Below are 19530 nucleotides of genomic sequence, written 5' to 3'. Positions count from 1 at the left end.
CGTAGGCCCCAGAGTGAGAATTGTAACTGCAGGCTGCTAAGACTTTTGAGGTTGTTTTGCAGCAAAAGCTGACTAATACATCTTGCAGGAGAAACTCGAGAGTTACAGAATTTGACACATGCTAAATAGTGTGGACAGTTTAAGAGTTACACCGGCAATTATGTAACTCCCAAGCACAGCTGAGATTGTGTGAACTTGTCTAGACCAAACAACTTTCTACAACCTGTCACTTTGGATGTTTTCACCTAATGGTCTTGAGGCAGGAGAGGTCTGATGGGATGACCTACCAGCGTGAGAAGGCTTGTAATCACATTCAGGTACTGGCTCTCCAACACTCGGCCACCCTGGGGCAGAGATGGGGTGGGTTGGGTGAGTGCAGGGAGGGACCCACTGGGTTAGGAGGGATTGTTTCAGGTGCCAACAAAACCCTAGCCTGCGACTGTAGCCAGGAGGGGCTGATGATCCCACTGCTGCCCCCAAACCTCCCCTTCAATTGCTCCAGCAACCTCCTCCTCCACTCCTAAATCTTCCTGAAGTGGAAGCCAATGTCTGAGATATTAATTGGGGGTGGAGGGGCAATCCGGGGGCACAGGGCTCTTGAAACCAAAGATGGGCCTGAAGTTCCAGGTGGGGGTCAACCGAGGCCAGTAGCATCCTTCCCTGTGTACCCTGCTCTTGGCTTGGTCCCTCCCATGGGGAGGTTGCTGGGATGAGCAGTTTTCCTGTCACTTTTGTATGCTTTGTGTGTGCAGGCAGGAGCCACATTTGAGTTGCTTTCCAGTGTATCTGCACCTCCCAGCACATCTGCTCACAGTAGGTCCTCAATAAATGTATCTGTTGAGAAAACGAATAAATGAATCCTTTCTTATGAAATATTACATCCACTGCTGCTGGGGGCTGCGTCCCACATTCTGACGGCTGGCATAAACCAACTGTGTCCGTGTGACCCTGGTTCAGTTCTAGGTGACTAAGCTGAGCTGTGGCATCTTCAGGCTTTTGGGGACCCAGGTTCCCAAGGGCTGGCTGTTGTTGCTAGCATGTCCTCTCGCTGGGAAATTTACTTAATTCATTTGGAGCCCAGCTGAGATCATTTTTACTAGGTGGCTAATAACAGAAATGGATTCCCTCCATTCTCCTCCTTAGTAATAATATCATACTACAGTAATGCTCCTTTTAGTTTTAACCTCCTTTTGAAAGTATTTATTTGTTCTCAGTCATAAGACCATGACTTTCCCGGGACCTGGTTTTTGCCCTTGTGATTCCCTGGCGTACCACCAGTTATCTAAAGCAAAGCTGTACTTATTTAAAAAATAATCTGAACTATTATTTCCCTGTTGCTGCCAGGTCAAGAAGTTTGGACCTTAAAATAATATTCGATCCTGTCAACCATTTTTGGTAAAGGCCACTCTCCAGTTTTCCAATGGCAAGTATAAACCCCACTTTATATTATGGCCACCTAAGATTCTAAGCATCTTAGAAATGGGACAAACCACTAGCTGCTTATTTTGCTTGTTCCTGAAGAGATGTCATTGCCTGTGTGGAAAAATTCAAGGTGCTAAATACCAGTGTCACTCTATGGTCTGGAACCACACTGGAGCCTGTCACCTGTTCCCAAAGGATGGTGGCTCCTTCCAAGAGAGACCTGAAAACTGTACAGACTGAGTCATCTAACACCTGAATATTAAGATCCTTGGGACTTTCGATCCCTGTATTCATGCCTGGAACTTTGATAAGATCCCACACTAGGTACACATTCATGTTTTAAGCAGTCTTTAACAACATCTGCAATAGACATATATTTTCACATGTAAACTTAAAAAAATACTTTAACATAATACACTGTACTGCACAGAACTAGAATTCAACATAATATATTACATTGCTAAATTTTCATATAAATATGGATTCACTGCATTAGAAAAATTCATCTATTATGCTATTAAAGACCAGCATCAGTAAAGCCCAAAGAAAAACTATTTTAACAGTAGGAACACCAAAAATAACAACTATGAGCTTTATAAGCAAGTGGTGGGAGAGAGAATTCTTAACACTTGCTGTTGATTATATCACAACAGGCACAGTTTGAAATACAATTTTAAGCTAGCAGTGTATAAAAATACTTTTCAAAACAATACTTTTGATAGGTATGGTACCACTTTACAAATCCCCAGCTGTGTGGTTTGAGGACCTGCTAAAACAATTCAATTGACTGCTCTCAGTCAGCTATTCAAACACCAGCCTGGAAAACAAGTTCCTCACACATGGGCGCACAGCACACGCACACACGGCCATATATTAAAATAACCTCCTACATCTATGGTGAATACTGAGGAGTCACTGACAGGCATCAATCTCAAACAAGGCATGAAATGATGTTTGGAGCCTGATTTTAGTTCCAGGTTTGGGATGGATGAGCAAAAGAGGCCAAAGTAGGGTGGATTTTGTGTGTGTGTGTATGGTTTCTAGTCCACTTGTGAGCACTCCCAAGAAGACGAGTTTAATCTGGCATATCAATATTTAACTTGGGAGGTGGGGGAACGTATTTTCCAGGGCTCTGGGTTATCACTACCCTGGCCTTCTTTCCAAACATTGGAGCAATTTTAGGAGCTTCTGGAAGTGACGTTTCTTCGGCATCTTCACTATCTTCGTGATGGAGATCGTATGAAATGTTCCCGTACTCTCGTAAAAATGGGAAAATTTCAAGCAGAAACTGACAGAAATCTCTGCGAATACCAAACCACCAGTGGTTGCCTCCTTTTCGCCTAAATGTGGTGGCCATTAAAGTGATTAATGAGAGCCAAAGGGGGACAAATATGGAGATGTAGGAGAATGTGTTGTGGCCGTCCAACCTGTGAACCAGTAGAACCTCAAAAGTGAGCAGGGGCACGACAATCGTGATCCAGCTGATGGCCATGGTCACGTGTGTTCTTCGCTGCTCGGCAACCACATCCAGGGAGCGCAGGAACAGGAGGGACCAGACGATGTAATAGAGGACCACCACGCAGAGGAACGACATGAGGATCCACAGCGGCACAACCACCACCAGCCACGGCCACTGGATGATCCTGTCCAGCCTCAGGGCGATGAAGATGAACTGCAGGATGTTGACAGAGCACAGGATCTCCAGCTCGAGGGACCGGTCGTGTCGGAAGCCCCACACGCAGGCGGCCACGGACACGGGGGATACGAAGAAGAGTGGCATGAAAACCAGCAGCCAGAAGTGGGTCCCCCTCTCCACTCTGTCGCACACCAGGACTTCGAACATGAGCAGCAGCAGATGGATGCCCACGGCGATCAACATGGCTTTGAACTCCACGCAGGCTTCCCCCTCTGTGCGGTAGCGAGGGTTTCGGGCCCAAACGCCCGCGCCCACCGAGGCGCCGACGATGACCAGGAGCTTCCACAGCCATATAGGGGCGAAGACAGCCCAGTAGCTCCACTGGATGATGCCGTCCAGGCGGAGGGGCAGCAGCACGGAGAAGAGCAACAGGCAGGCGTAGATGAGGAACTTACTCGGGTTGAAGTCCTGGAACAGGCCCCTGGGGTTCATGGCGAAGCAGCTGCTCGCCCACTCGGGCCTGCTGCTCAGTCCCGCTCGGCAGGCGCCGCGTCTGCGCCGCTTCCCGGGCCCGCCGCCTCCCCAGCCCGGCCTGCGTCGCCTCTAGGTGGGCAGCCGCGGGGCGCCGGCGAGGAGGAGGTTCCGGCCTGCAGCGCCGAGACCGGAACACGTGCGCGCGCGGTCACGTGGGCCGGCCGGAAGCGCGGTGGGGCGTGGCGTGCGCGCCCGCGCTCTCCCAGCGATCCGCGGGGCCCGGGGCGGCTCGGTGACCAGGAGCCGGGCGCTGCCTCGGCCCCGCCACCGCCCGCCTTCACTCCATACCCATTTGGAAAGCAGCTATTGCGTGTGGCGCCAGGGGGACGGGGAGGGTGACTCCGGCCGGGGACCTGGCGTGCTGCTGACTCCCCGGCCGGCCCGTTCACAGCAAGCGGGCCGGGACCTCGGGCAGACGCTTCCTGACGGCGCCGGCGGCGGGAGGCGAGAGTGAGCTCACATCCTCCGGGCCCGCCCAGGGGCGGCACCCAGGCGGGAGGCGGGGCCGGGGCGGGCCGGGACCCAGGCTGGGGGCGGGGCCGAGGAGCGGTGGGGCGCGGCCTGCCGCAGGTTCCTTACTCCCCTCTCCAGCAATCGACCCAGGGACTCTGGCGTCCGCGGTGAGGCTCCAACGCCGGCAGCGGGGAGGGGGAAACGGCGTGGGCTCGAGCCAGGGCGGATGTGGGAGTCTGTGAGCGAGGGAGTAGGTGCTGGTAACTATGAGTGCACAGGGCGGGTGTGCATGTGTGAAGACGTGGAGTCGGGGATGAGGCGGTGGGTTTGTCCCTGTGCTGAGGAGGCGGGCGCTTGGGTACAGTCACTGCATGGGGTAGGTTGGAGGGCTTTGCCTGGAATATATGACTTCCAGGGCTGGACTCCACCTGGCCGGGCAACAGCAGTTCTCAGGCTGCCAGTGAAATGGCCGAGGCAGGGTGCCTAGGCGGCGGCGGTGGTGGTCTTCCATCTGCCCTTTCACCACGGAGGTGGAGGGTAGGTGCTGGCAGGGTGTTAGACTCCGCAAGGCCCCTCGGCAAAGTTCCAGGAAACAAGCGAGGAAACTGGACCCAGCAAGCAGCTGCTTCCTGCTCCAGGTGACCCTGGTTAGGAGCAAAATGGAAATTCAGATTCAGGGCTCTCAACTTTCAGTCCCTAATCCTCATTGTGACTTATCTGGCCCTGCCTCAGTCCGGTTCTCACAGAACAATGTTGGAACCAGGGCCCTGGGCCAGAGGTCAAGAAATCTGGGTTCTAGTCCAGGCTCCGCCACCCACCAGCGGAGAAACCCAGGCCCACCCTCCTTGGCCTCAGTGTCCTGGGCTGTTAAGTTGAGTGCTGGTCTGAGTGGTCTCCAAGGGACAGCAGTGCTGCAGCAGATCTGTAACTTGGAGGCCCCCCCCCCACCAGCTGGGCAGACCCTGGAGTACATCTCCTCCCTCCCTTCCCCATTCCCTAGTTGCTTATCCTTCCTGCGTTTCAGCCCTCCTGGAATGCTGCCAATACTCAGTACTGGGCTCTGAGTAGCGGGGGCTGTCAGAGGGATGTATCTGGTGTCAGGGTCACCACAGGGTAACGGGGAAGGGCTTTCCAGGAGAAAAGTGGGGGCCGCAGTCCAGACTCAGGAGCTGGATTTCCCCAGGTCAGCAGCGACAGGGTACATGGTGTAGGGTGGAGAGTCCCAGTGCTCAAAGATACCTCACAACTTCACCGCTCCCACCTCAGCTGTGGACAGCCGAGTGGTGCTTGGGGAAAGGACTTTCAGCTGAATGAGCCCCGCCAGTCCTCAAAGTTAGCCCTGAACACTGATCTCATACATGTGTCTTCAGGGCCCTTTATTTGTTTGGAATCCCTTGGAGTCATTGTGGGGAGACAGCAAAGTGGGGCTCTAACCTTGCACCCTCAACCCCTTCTTCTCATCCAGAGTTTCTCTAATCTGTCTGTTTTGCATATTGGTTTTTCTTTTGCTTTTTCCTTTCAAGAAGGGCTTTGTCAGCTAAAGCAAAATTTAAAATTCAAAACCCCTATACCAGTCCAACTATGAAATGGACTACTTGAGGTCTAGATGAATCAATACATGGAAAACACTTTGCATTTAAAGAAATGTGAGCTGTCACTATTACCACACTGGGAAAGGGGAAGCCTGAGGAGGGGAGGGGCCTGCTGGCAGCTCCACAGGGAGGCAGTGGCAGAGCCAGGACCTTCTGGAGTCAGAAGTCCTCAGTCTTCTCCCTGTAGCCAGATCACCTCAGGGCCTTTGCTGCCAGCTTTGTGGCAAAGATGGAGTTTAGCTTGTGTTTTCTCATCTCTAGAGCTCCTCAGTTAGGACAAGTGCCTGGTTTTCTTTCTGGAAGGAGGCTCTTGAGATGGCCTGTCACACTGTGATGTGACCATGCTGCCTGAGGGAAGTCAGAACCTGGTTCCAGGTTTGTGCCAAAGCCACAGGTAGAGGGCTGCTGTCTGCCGTCTCAGCCAGCTTTACTGGGCCCACAGGCCTGGACCCTCAGTTCTGTATGTTGGACACCCCTCCTTTGATCTCTTTCTGATGTGGTCAGTCTCTCAGGGACCTGCCCTTGTCTTAATATTTGCCTTTAAAGCTAACACGGATTGTTTGCTGTGTGCCAGGTGCTGACGGCCCAGCTGCCTCTAAGGCCAGGACACTAACCACAGTGTACATGCGTTCATTTACAGAGGGCGTGTGGGTACGTGCTCTAGTCCCCCGTGCAGGCCTGTCTTTCTCCTGAGCAAGATCCCGGATGGGGCTTCAGGCCCAGGGAAACCTTGACCCCAGGTGGTCTGGGGACCCTTCTCTGACCTCCTGTCACATCAAAGGCTTTGCTCCTAGGCGACTCCTTTCACTGGGTTGAGTCTGTTTGGTCATCTTTCTTCCCATGAGACTTGAGTTCCAGGCCCCCAGCCAGCACTTTTGTCATAAGAGTGCCTAAGAAAAGTTGGTTGAGTGAGTGAGTGAATGAATTAATTTGATGCTACACGCTTCGGGGACACTCCTGCCCCAGATCAGGAGCTCAGAGCCAGGTCCAGTCCTCTCATGGCCAGCACAGCAGGCCCTGTGCTGTCCCCTCCCAGGCCTGGGCCATCATGTATTCTTTATCAGTTTCCAACTGGAGCTGTAACAACTTGCCATAAACGTAGCAACTTAAAACAATGCTTGTGTATTATCTCATCATTTTTGTGAGTCAGAAGTCTGGGCATAGGGTGGCTCAGCTGGTTCTTTGCTTGCGTCTCACAAGGCTGAAACCATTCCCTTCTGGAGGCTTGGATGTGAACCTCCTTCCAAGTTCACCGAGCTTGGCAGAGTTCAGTTCCATGGGGTTGTAGGACTGAGGTTCCCAGGTCCCTGCCAGCTGTCCATGTCTTCGAATCCCTCTGGCTGACTCTTCTATTATATCTCTCTATTCCTCCTGCCTCTTCTGTTTTTAAGGACTCATGTGATTACATTGGGCCCAGCTAGATAATCAGTTGCCCTGAGCAGCAGGCACCTTTCAGCCACGGTCCCCTGGCCCCAGGAGACAGGATCCCTTTGCTGAATGTCTTCCTCATGGGTGACTTGGGCAGGGAGATGACCCCTACCAAGAGCCCGGGTACATTTTCCCTTTCAGACTTACTAAGATTTGCCTACATCAGCATCTTCACGAGGCAGCCACAGCCCAGCTGGCCCTCCGTGTCAGCCTCAGTGCCACCATTACCCCTCGGCCCCTGGACCCTAAAGGCAGCAGGCGCTCACCTCCGCCTGCAGTACCCCCTCCCCACTCTCCTTGCCTCCTCAGCGTGGTAGTGTGCCTGGGGTGTGCACTCCCGAATGCCCCAGGTCAGCGCTGTCCCCAAGCTCCGTGACCTTGACAAGTAACAGAGCCTCTGGCCCCATCTGTGAGATGGAGATAAGCTCACAGAATTGTGAGAGGAAAACGAAACAATGTAGGAAAAACCCAGAATGGGCGCATTTATTCCGTCCCACTGAGGGCTGTGGTTTCTGTCTTCGTGCTGGAGGAGGGGTCCCTCCTTCAGGAAGCCCGGCCTCCCTGCTGTGCAGTCAGCCCAAAGGCTCACCCCGCAGGATATGGTGACCCTCTCTTCGCTCACCTGGCTGTCGCTGGTGCAATGGGACTTTCCCAAGGGCAGGGGCCCCATCTTTCATCTCTGTGTCTGCAGTTCCTAGCACAGGCCTGTATGTAGTAAATGTATCCAGGAAAGCACGGGCGGGCAGGAAGGATGCAGCTGACATGGCATCTTTTCCCATGCTGAGCAGCGGAGCAAGGTCAGCTTTGTGAGACAAAGCAGCTTGTCTAAAGCCCATAGGTGTTGGTTTTGTAGGGGGAGGCTCTGGGCGTGCACGAGGACATCTGGAGCATTCCGGTCCCGTGTGCTTGCACTGAACTCCATTTTCCAAAGCGCCACATCATCTGAAGCTATTTTGAGGGGCTGTGGTGGTGCCAACCTCATTTCACAGCTAGGGAAACTTGACAGGATGAGGCCCAACACTCTGACCACGGTTTTCTGCTGGACTTGCAGCTGCAGACTCTACTGAGCCCTCCTGTTGGCCCAGCTGGTATCCTGGCCCTGTGCCTCAGCTCAGTCCAGTAAGAATGGCCCCACTGAAAAGCCAGAGTCTGGTTGGGACCCCTGGAGACTTGGGTCCATGTTTTAGCAGCTTTTCCTTAACTCGTGTATTCACTTAACAAGTATGTATCAAGCACCTGCCCTCTGACCTGGGCCCTGTCCTGACGTGGGCTGCAGCAGTGAACAGCTCCGACAGCTCCTGTGCTGGCACCTTCTCAGTTCAGGCGTCACCTCCTCCAAGACGCCCTCCCTGACCACCCTCTCCCTATGTACATCACCCTGTTCTATTTCTTCTGTTTCCTGTATGGTCACTAAATACATGCTCACTTTAGGAAAATCTGGAAAATGAAGAGCTGTTCAGAGAAAGAGAAAAAGAAGCTCTAGTCTTACCACCTACAGAAAATCACTGTTAACATTTTAGTGTATTTCCTTCCATGTGGTTGTCTCTGCAAAGACATGTCATTGCCTACATACCATCTTATTCTGCTTTTTTGCTAAACATTAATTCAAAGACTCACTTATTTTCACATTTTCACATCTCCTGATCTTGCACTGCACAAGTGATGGCGTTTTATAGGTACTCTCAGCTTGTGTTGAAATTCAGCTCTTCCAAAGGGGGTTCTGTTTGCTTCTGACAGTCACCTGGAGGCACTGCCAACCTGAAAGGACTTTACATTAAATTTAAAGTAACTTCAGTGTCAGCATCTGCTTGAGGTGTTTTCAGACCATGTCTGTAGTGCAAATTCAGGCTCCTGCCTGAGTGAGTACTGGCCTGTCTACATCCTCAGGGGTGATTTTGCTCCCTCCCTGCATCCAGGGTCGAGTTTGAAACATCATTTCTGCTTGACAGGGCTGTTTATCATTCCCCTTAGGTGGAGGAAGCAGCCCTTTGGGGTCCCAGTTAACTTAGAGACCTCTTACTAGTTCACCCGTCCCTGGAAATTTTTTTCCTTCGTGGTGCATGAAGTAGTGATCTGTCTTATAATCAATGGTGTCTTAAATGTGATGAAATAGCATAAATAGAAACATTTCTCAGATTACCATTAACACGCTGTGAGTGTCTTTTTTAACGGCTACACAGTATTACCTCCCAGGTTGTCCAATATTTTCCTCACACATTCCCTTACCAAGATTTGGAGTCCTGTTCTTTTCCGAGCTGAGGAGCCCTGTGGTCTTTCTTACTGCACATAGCTGCTTTTGCATTCGCATGATTTTTTTAGGGTGATTCGCAGAAATCAAATTACTGGATTGAAAGAATGAATATTCCAAAGGCCCCTGATCCATAAAGCCTAGTGTTCTCAGAGGTTGATTTTCTTTTCTTTCTTCTGTGTTGTCTTTGCAGAAACAGAATCGGTGTGTCTGCCTCTACTGACAACATCTGGTCAAGTAAAGCTCCGCAAAGGTGAAGCATTAACATTAACGAGGTAAAAAGACTGAAGTCAAATGTAGATTCAGGTATCAGGCTGCACAATATGAAAAGTCAACTAAAAACTAGGACTGATTTTGATGTGCGCGAGCAGACGTGTGTTGGGTCAGTGATTCATTTGGGCTGATCACGATAACCTCCATATATTACAAACCGATACACTGAGTACTGGGATAGTTTAATTTGAGGGATCCAAATATAGTTAAATATTATTAATTCAAATGAGTTTTTTTATGATTGTGGGTGAGAAGCTTACTGAATTACGGAGTATTGTTAAACAAATGGCAGTTCAAGTATCAGTTGTTTGTAGTTAAATTGGCACTACCAAAATATGTTAATTTAAGCTTTTTTCCCCTGTGTAATTTAAACTTTCTTCCCTAGTCTCATGTGCACTATTAAATTTACTCAGCAAAAGATTTTTCTACTGTACAAAGATAATCCTTAGTCCTGCTCCCTCCTGGATTTGTTGTCAAGTCCGGGATTGTGTGTCGTGGTTGGATGGTGTGTTTACTGGGGCAGAATAAGACATTTGTAAAATTTGAATCATGATTTCCCTCTGGGTTGCCTCTCATTCTTTCACTAACTAGTGCAAAGTAGCAAACAATAAACAAGTGAACAGATAAATACGACCAGTGCCTCTGCATGTCATTCAGAGCCAGGCCCCGGAGTTACCCCAGGAACAGTGCGGGGCTCTTTCCTTTTGGGGACCATCATTCTGGCAGCACAGGTCATGAACAGGACACAGGATGCCGCTCTCCCTGCAGCAAAGCTTCGGTGGCTTCTCATTTCTCAGGATCAAATCCAGGTGCCTTCCCATGCTCTCAGGTGGACCAGTCTCCACCCATCTCTCTGGCCTCATCTCACCGCTTGCCCTGTGGCTGCGTCAGGGGCAGTCGTGAACTTGTGTGTCTGGGCAGAGAGCTCTGCGGGAAGCTAGGACTGAGGGCCTGGGCCCACACACATGCTCAGGCCATTCATTTGTCATTCCACTGTGTCATTCCAGACCATCTACAGGGACCAGGCATGTACTAAGTCCCTGGCCCCAGCCCCAAGAACCAAATACTCTGCTATGCAGTTAAAGGGCACAGACATGGTATACTGCACAACTCTGCAAGAGCCAGACAGTGAACCAGAGGTCCCTGCGCTGAAACCAATGAAAAGTCAGCTGAAAACTAGAAAAACAAGCTTTGGGAATAAGCTGCAGGCTGAAGACTGGGCTGGCTGGGTGATCAGAGGGGAGGCTGTAACAGAACTCTGAACTAGACCAGTGCTGAGAGGCCCCTGGTGTGTTTAAGCATGAGCCACAGAAGGGACCACTTGGATTCAAATCCCAGCTCTGTCAGTTAATCGGGTATGGGTCCTTGAGCAGATGACTCAGCGTCTCTGAGGCTAGGTGTTCTCATCTGTAAAATGGGAATAATACTGGCCCCATAGGATAGAGGTGAGACGACAGAGGGAGAGGGCCGGCACATGCACACATTCCTCTCTCTCTCTCTCTCTCTCTCACCCTGTGCTGCTGCCGGGGAGAAGGATGCCTGGCCGGGAAGTGGGGTCACGCTTGGATCTGTGTTGGTGCGGGGTGGTCGGGGGAGTTGTAACTAAAGGAGAACTTAAATTCTGTAATTTAAATAAATAACCCAGATGACTGGTGCTTCTCCATCCCTGGTCCAGGTCTGCTGTACCAGTTAAGGGGGCAGGGTAGATCAGAGATCTCCAAATGCAGGTCCAAACTGTGCTGCTGGCTAAACAGGCAGATCCCTGGGCCCCAACCCAGACACACCAAATCAGTCATTGGGGGCAGGGCCCAGAATCCAAATTTTTTAAAAAGTCCCCCAGATGATTCCAACGTGCAGCTATCTTTCAGAATCCTCAGCCAGATGGCCCCTGAAACGCCTTTTTAGCGCTCACAGTGTGTGTTTCTGTCCAGATCAAGTGCCCCATGCCACTGTGGGAGGTCTTACATCAGTGTGTCTGGTCCAGAGCTCACCTCCTGCTTTCATCAGAGATGGGGAAACTCCTCTGGTGCTGACTCATGAGGCAAAACCACAAGGCAGGACCACTAAGTCTAGAAATAAATCTCCAGCATTTGTCCAGTGCCCTGCTCTGGAGATCATCTTCGAGGAGAGGAAAACAGCTAACCTCAGAGACCTGGGGTGTTTTCTCACCTCGAATCAGCTGAATCTAAACAGAAAATACATCTTTGAGTCTGGATTAGAACCTAGACCAAGCAATTCCTTCCTTCTCACGCAAGAGCTTCCCCCCCAGGAAAGAAATCATGCGGAGTTCCCGCTGGTCTTAGGTTTTTCTCTTGTAAGAACATAAAAGTTATTTACTGTCACCGAGGTTCTCCCAAATTGCCCGAAACAGCTATAAACTTCCCAGCTTTATGTAGGGAGCCTTTAGGATAGTGAATTACTGTTCACATAATGAATTCCTATTGCCAGTCCAGCATTACCAGATATCCCCCATGAAGATGAGTAATTTCATGAACTTGAGTGCTTTTACAGAGCAGGGGGTTGAAGAAAAGAGGTTTTACTTTACAGTTTCTAAGTGGGTGATTTGAAAAAATGAGTAAAATGGTTTACTGGCCATTAGTACCACCACAACAGATGTATCAGCAAAAGGAAACATAAATTACATGGTGGGATGCTGGGGTGTGTGGGGAACAGAGGTACAAAGACCACCCAGGGGTTTTTGGTTTTTTTTTTTTAATTAACAAAAAATCAGGGGGACGGTGTAGCTAAGAGGCAGAGTGAATGCTTAACATGCAGGAAGTCCTGGGTTCAATCCTCAGTACCTCCATTTCAAAAATAAATAAATAATGAAATAAACCTAATTACCCCCCCAAAGTAAACAAATAAAAACAAACAAACAAACAAAAAAAATCCAAAACAAAAAAATCCAAAAAAGCCAGGGACATATTTAGAAGTCAATAGAAGGCCCAGTTTTCCCCTTTCAGACTTCAGAAAGGGTCTTCAGTAGGGAGAGGCAGGAAAAAGTTTTCACTGTTGCGTATGATGATGATGACATTGGCAATGACAGAGCAGGAAGAGGTCCGGTCTGTTGGCACAGGGCATGGGCGGGGGGTGGTCTGCCCACTTTACAGGGAGGGCACTGATGCTCAGAGAGGCCAAGCACCTGGCTGAGGTCACAGCCAGGATTTGAACCCAGATATCCCTGCACTCCACTGTCTTGTCCACACACTAGTGCAGGAAGGAGACAGGGGACCTTCCACGCTGGTGCTCAGTTGGACATACATCTAAGAAAAAGGATTTCTGCCAAACAGCTAGTTAGGAGTTGTTTTCAAAGAATTATTTCCTGAATAACCAATTTCTAACCATTAATATAAAGTGTGTATTGACCTTGGGCGAATAGAGAGGTGTGTGGATAAGAATCCCTTTTCTCACAGGATAATTTAGGTAGTGCTGGGGGGGGGCGGGATTTTGAAAAGATGCTGGGAGGGGCCTTGTCCCTCCCCCAGAGCTGAAGGCTGCTCTGAGACCTGCTCACCCACCGCAGCTCACAGCCACCACCGGTAGCAAGTTGGGCGAGGCCAGTGGCCGGCCAGCAGGAGGTGAGAGGTGACCCTCTCCTGAGGATCTGGTTTTTCTCCTTTTCTTGTGAGCTTGGTCAGAACGTTGAAATTCGCATTTCTGTCACTGGAAGCACAGATCTAACCAGCAGATGTAGCATACTTCCCATGAGCAAGTTTCCATAGTGGCTGTTGGGTTGTCCTCATAACTCAGTAGAGAAATCTAGATGGCAGAACCACTTTGCTTCCACCTGAACATGGGGACCAAAGGATATGTGGTGGAGAGAACAGGGACCTTAGACCCAGCCTGGGTCTGGCTTCTAAGCACACACAGCACACGTCAGGCTGCATGCCCTTCTCCCTAAAGAGCAGATACCCTCAGCAGAGCTGGAGACCATTCTTCCAGCTCCCTGTTCCACTGTTGTGTGGCCCCAGTTTGCATGTGCTGCCGTCTGTCTGCCAGAAAGGCTGCTTCCTGGCCTAGTGCCCTTGGGGGTGACTTTTCCCTCTATTTGAGCAGTGGAGTTGTGAGTTTAACGCTGGGTTTTCGGTGGGGCAGCCCTAGTCCGGATCCCACCTTTGCAGCTTCCTGGCTACAAGATCTTGGGCAAACAGCTCGGTGCACCTCTGTTTTCTTTACTGTAAGGTGGGGTGGTGCTAGAAGCCAGTAAGGCAGCTGTGGGACTGGCTGAGGGCAGGCTTGGGAAGCGCCAGACCAGTTGTGGCGTGTGGGAAGCCTTCCGTAACTGTCAGGTGCTCTCCTGTTTAGAAAGCAATCTGGCTGTCTTCAGTCTTTATCCACTGATTCCCTCCGACACAGTCTGGGGAACGCTGGCTGCCAGCTGCCAGGGCGCTTCCTCCCCAATCTGATCGCGTTCTCTCTTGGATTAGAAAGAGGTTTTGTAGAAGCTGTATTCTAACCTCTGTCAAGATCAGCATTTTGTATGCAGCTTTGGAGAAGGGAGTAGAAATTTATTGCCTCTTTGGTGGGAAAAGTTACTTACTGTTTGAGTCTGTGTTAAAAATCTGACCCCCTCATTATGTGACAGAGGCATTTCCTGCAGGGGTCCATCCACAAGGGAAGTGGATGGCGCTCACACATGGGATTGTCTATTGCTTCTCAGAGCTGGGACCCCATCCCCAGAACACATATGAGAGGGTGGAAGCACTGGTCAGGGTGGAAACGCAGGGTACACATGTCCCAACCCCCTAAGACTGGATTTAAGCTTTTATTTTGTCCCCGCCCCTCATTTGGACACAGCTGGATTCTTCTCTTAAGATAAATAATAGCAAACACTTATGTGACCTTTACAATGAGCCAGGGACTGTGGCAGCCTATGAAGTAGGTACGATTGTTGTCCGAACGTTTACACGTGAGGATCCCGAGGCTCAGAGCAGTTGGTGACTTGCTCAAGCTCAGGCAGCCGAAAGGCCACAGAGCCGGCAGCACAAGTGGTCTGCCTCCAGAGTCCAGCTCTGAACCAACGGTATACGGCCTCCTACCACCAACTGAGGAAAAGGTAGCATTTATTGAGCACCTACTATGTTCCAAGCATGATGTAGGACTACATAACTAAAATTCCTCATCAGTTCCTTCCTCCCCAGGAAGATGAGAGGGAGAGATGGAGAACACAGGCGGCCAGTGGCTTTGCCCTCCTCTGCCTGACTCTGCCAGGCTGGAACAGACAGGGCCAAGCTGGGCTGGGCCATCGCAGGAGGAGGGCAGAGGCAGCAGCACCCCAGGCAGCCTCAGGTGCTCCCAGCCCAGGTGCAGCTGCCCCTCTGGGCAGATGGCCTGGACCATATCCGCTCAGAGCGGCCACCAGGGTGGCTGGCTGAGTGCCTGTCCCACCGGGCCTTCCTAAGCTCGGAAGCCCACCAGCCTGGGGACCTCGGATGCACCCTCAGATCTGCTTTCCCAGGCTCATTGCACAGGCAGGTACAGCCCAGGTGTCTGACAGTTTTGCCTTCAGGGTCAAGCCTTCTATATCTAAGCCCTTGTGGGACACCCAGGAGCTCCAGCTTGGCAGTTTGGGTTGTAGAATCCAAAAACCAATTAACGTGGGGCTTGAGGGGAAATCTGTCTGATCGTGGTTTGGCCAAACCTTCAATCACCTGTCAGACAGAAGATGCAGGTTGTGTGCTGCAGCTACAATTCAGGGCTGGCCCCCTGCGAGGCCTCTTCCTCCCTCAGCCTTGTCCTCCCCGCCAAGTGCAGTAGGGGTGTATCTGGGGCAAGGGGCTCTCCAGGCAGCTGCGCCTTCTCCATAAGCTCCCCCCAGACCTACTTTTCTCACACACCCGGCCCCAGCCCCCGTTCAGCCCACAGGCAGCTCCAGGGGTGCCGTATCACATGGTCAGTTCCAGAGCTGAGGCATCAACCAAGGTCAGAGCCAGGTGCCCGGAAGAGCCTTGTGGGGTCAGAGGCAGAGGGAACTTTCTGCCTGGTCTCCTTGCAGACTCAGGGTCTAGGGTGCGCCAGGGAGGCCAGGGCATGAGCCACATCCACCCTCTGATCACTCTGGGACAGGTGCAGTGAGCATGATTCGGGAATGACCCCCAAATTGTAACTGGGGCCTTCCTCTGTCTATTAAGGTCATTTCCGTTGGGTGGGTTTGGTGGCCAGTGCGAGACAGGTGCCCTTCCTCAGCCACCAGGCTAATAGTCCTTGTCTCCCGACAGCGTCTGTGTAGCTCTCCACCTTCAACAGGGACGTGTGCTCCCCAGCTGACCGACGGACGAGGCTGCGGCGGCTTCTGCTGCAGCCATTCAGGGAGCCGAGCTTCTTGGAGCCGGAGCTGTGTGCGAATCTCGGTGTATCTCAGAGAAAGAGGCAAGCGGGCCCCACCTTTGGTTTGCCCTTGCACGTGCATGTGTGCACACGGGCACACACGCACGCACACGCACTGACTCCAGTCACAGGAAGACCAGAGCAGGGGCAGAGGGAAGCCGAGTGAAGGAGTGCTCAGCACAGGAGGGCTCCTGGGAGAAGGAGAGGTGAGTCGTAGAAGGCTGGCAACAGTGGGTTTGCCTGACTCCTGGAGCCATAGTTGGAGGCTGAGCCCCTTAAGCTCCTGGGCAGGGCTTTCTACGTGGAGGTTGTCACCCAGGACTTCTGTCTCTAAGGCACCGCTTCCCGCTGCTCAGAAGCCTCCCCGTGGCCCTGGCACGTGGGTGTTCTTCTGGTCACTCCAGGCTTTCTGCTCCCACTAGACTTTGCTAACTCTACCCCGATTCCTCTGTGAAACAGCCCATTCTTTCCTGGCCCGGCACTCCCTGGGCTCCCCCCACCCCAGGTCTTTGCTTCTCTCAGCTCCTCTGCCTTGAGTACCCGCCTCCTCCTCGATCACCTTCTTCTGTGTTTGCCAGAATCCTCTTCATTGTTTCCAGCACAGTTCTCCAAAGCTCCACCTCTCCTGGGACACATCCAGCTGCCTGCTTCACTCTGCCATCATGGCTCTTTGTCCTGAAGTCCTCTGAAATCCTTTGTTCATCTGAGGCCTCTGTCTCCTTCCCTATGAGATGGGACAATACCGTGTCATGGATTTGTTGTGAAGATTATCTGAGACAAACTTCATGAAAGCAGCCAGCACACAGTAGGTACTCAATAAATACTTCAGCCCTTCCCTTCCCTCCAGCAGGCATGGGGCTGCAGGTGTCAGGTGCAGTCCCGGGCCTCTCAGGTGGAAGGAGGTTGGAGGAGAGGGCATCTTACCTCTCTGGGGAGGGTGGGGCAGCAGGGATGCCCCACTGCTTGGTGGACTTTGAAGGAGGAGTGGACAGTGGGGAGTTCTGGGGCACTGGGAGGGAGGGGTGGGACGGGGCAGAAGGAGGAGGGATGGAAATGACTGGGGGAGCACCTCAGAGTGCTGAGCGCTGTCTGGGGAGCAGCCAGGGAGGAGGCTGGCGGCCTGACCTTGGGAGGCAAGGAGGTTACTAAAGGTGGTCGAAGGGGCAACGCTGGGTCTTGATTCTGTGTGAAGCTACTTGGGGGAGGCAGACCCGGGAGGGGTGGGAGGGGGACGTAGAAAGAAGGAGGGTGCCCTCCAGGGGAGGCTTTGTCAGAGACTGTGGTCCAGGCCTCTTTGCCCTCTGCTGCTCACGTCATCCTTCCTGGAATAAAACTTTGGATTCACTCTTTGGAGTTGTCTTGAACTTGGCCTGGGTAAGGAAGATGGAGGTCCTTCCATAGGAACCCAGCTTTTCTTTCCCTGTGCCCTCCCACTTCTCTGCATTCGCAGCTGTAATCAGACTCTGATGGGCAGTGTCTTCTTCAGGGACTTTGCTCTTCTGTGCGGATTCCCTCTGTTGTCACTGCTCCCTGTTTCAAGTGAGCCTAGTGTGCAGAGCTTTGAACACCAGCAACAAGGGGGTTGAGGGAGGAGGGCAAAGATAGTCTCGCCCTCCCCTGGGTTCCCATCCCTGCACTCTACAGGGTGCCCTAATACCCAGCACAATGCCTGGCAGCTGGTTTGTGGGCAATACACAGTGTTACATGAATGCTTATCAAATGTGGGAATCTCCGTCTCCAAGTTCTGGGTGTACACTGGATGCCCAGTAGCCCTCCCCGCCACCCATAGTCTTGACGCACAGGATTTTGGGGCAGGGGCAGAAGCAACAAGCCGTGGAGGAGGTGACCATCTCAACCCTTATCTGTCCAGTATCTCGGTGCATTCCAGGCAGTCACATGCCAACGGGCGTGTGGCCCAGGTGACCTGTGACTGTGCACGCAGAGGTGGGGAGGGGCGTTGCCTTTGATTCACGTCTCTGAAATGTGCTGGCCTCTTTCTGGAAATGGTTCACTTTTCTTATCGCTGAGCTTGGCAACCATCGGGGAATTTCTGGAGGGAGGGGTGAGATCCTGGAAGGAAACCACCATCGGACCTGTTGTTTCCCTAGAAGCCCAAACACAAAGAAAGGATGGAGTGGAGGTGGTGCTGCAGAAGGGGTTGTTTTTTCCCTTAAGAACAAGCCAACTCCTGTCAGGAAAAGGAAGGATCTTACCCTTTAATCTCACGCTTTGCTCCTCTTGCCGATGGCCTAAATGTATGTGGGATTTCAGCAGTGTGAGTAGGGGATTGGGAGGGGAGTTGGTGGTGGGTGGAAGGCGGGACCCAGATTGCCCTGTGAGGCTGCACGGTGACCCTGTGATTCAGGTGTTACCACTCTCAGGTGGTGGAAGAAGCTCAGAGAGGTGAAGGGGCTTGCCTGAGGTCACCCAGCCTGTATTGATGGAGCTGTGATTTGAACCCAGGTCTCTGTGGCTCCAAAGTCATGTTAAAGCACCTCTCTCAGTGGGAGGAACAGGAGGATATATGCAAGCCTGCCATCCCCAGTCTTGTTCTAGATCATTCCAGGCCTTCTTTCCATCACAGCTTACCATTTCCATGTCCTAGCCTCCTCAGTCGTGCCTTCTCCTATGTGTGCTGCTGAGTCAGTGAGAAGCTGGCTTCCAGGCATGAGGTGTGAGTGTTGGGGTCATTTGGAGACAGTGCCCTCATGGTGGGATTTCAGGCTGCTTCTGAGTCTGCCCTTAGGAGAGAGAGCCCAGCTCCGGGGGAGGAGGAACGGCCTCCCTAGGGAACCAGGAGCAGGAGCAAAGTCAGTGCTGAAAGCTGGGAGGGAAGCTGCAGCCACAGCACCACTGATTCCATCAGTCTCAGGGCTGTGCATGTCCTTGGCCCTGTCGGGACTGACAGGGCGTGTCCACTATGGTGCACCAGCAGGGAAAGCCACAGGGACCTCGCATATCCACTGGGCAGAACCCTACCCCTGCCCTCTCCTCCACTCCTGGGGGAGCGCCCATCCTGACCCTGTCCAAGACGATGGACTGAGGTGACCCAAGCTATAAATAATCCCGGAGAGCCACAGACCTGAGGTCCCCCCTCCCAGTGAGAGAAACAGCCCGTTGGCCTCCCAGGGAGCCAGAGGACCAGGGGAGAAAGCTCAGGACAGAATCCAGTTCACAGGTCCAACACCCACGGATTGCCTGCTAAAAGCTGGGTTCAGAAATAGGAGAAATAGCCGCCTCACACCCGTCAGGATGGCTACTGTGAAAAAAGCAGAAAATAAGTGTTGGCAAGGATGTAGAGAAATTGGAACCCTTGTGCACTGTTGACGGGAAGGTAAAATGGTACAGCCACTGTGGGAAACAGTATGGAGGTTCCTCAAGAAATTAAACATAGCATTACCGTATGATTGCAAGTCTACTTCTGCGAATAAACCCTAAAGATTTGAAAGCAGGATCACAAAGAGATATTTGCCTGGCCGTGTCCGTAGCAGTATTATCCACAGTCGCCAGAAGGTAGAAGCAACCCAAGTGTCCATGGAGAGATGAATGGATAAACAAAATTTGATGTGAACATTATTCAGCCTTAAAGAGAAAGGAAATTCTGACACATGCTACAG

At 51.9% G+C, this 19530-nt stretch overlaps 2 protein-coding genes across 3 annotated transcripts in view; one reads left to right on the top strand and one right to left on the bottom strand.

Moving 5' to 3' along the window:
- Positions 1 to 1185: 1185 nt before the first annotated feature.
- TMEM185B (transmembrane protein 185B) lies at positions 1186 to 4053 on the bottom strand. The gene has a single exon (XM_010954712.3). It carries the CDS (start codon positions 3548 to 3550, stop codon positions 2498 to 2500), a length of 1053 nt encoding a protein of 350 aa, XP_010953014.2. The 5' UTR covers positions 3551 to 4053; the 3' UTR covers positions 1186 to 2497.
- A 96-nt stretch (positions 4054 to 4149) lies between these two features.
- The window catches only part of RALB (RAS like proto-oncogene B), a 65172-nt gene continuing 49791 nt past the window's right edge, over positions 4150 to 19530 (top strand). Inside the window, exons 1-2 of one of the 2 annotated variants that reach the window (XM_074363505.1) lie at positions 4150 to 4212; positions 9507 to 9588. Coding sequence is in view for 1 of the 2 variants with exons in the window: in XM_045516372.2 (XP_045372328.1) it covers positions 16699 to 16718 (20 nt within the window). In the remaining variant the exon portion in view is untranslated. Of the gene's footprint in view, positions 4213 to 9506; positions 9589 to 16513; positions 16719 to 19530 lie in introns of those variants that run through there. The other variant, XM_045516372.2, reaches the window with a different exon arrangement.

Source organism: Camelus bactrianus, chromosome 5 (genome assembly GCF_048773025.1).
Source record: "Camelus bactrianus isolate YW-2024 breed Bactrian camel chromosome 5, ASM4877302v1, whole genome shotgun sequence".
NCBI lineage: Eukaryota > Metazoa > Chordata > Mammalia > Artiodactyla > Camelidae > Camelus > Camelus bactrianus.
Note: the sequence above shows the minus strand (reverse complement) of the source record. Positions and strands in the feature narration are given on the sequence as shown.

What these genes read in the sequence shown, in the direction of transcription:
- TMEM185B (XM_010954712.3), bottom strand. Translation starts at nt 3,550, where the DNA reads ATGAACCCCAGGGGCCTGTTCCAGGACTTCAACCCGAGTAAGTTCCTC.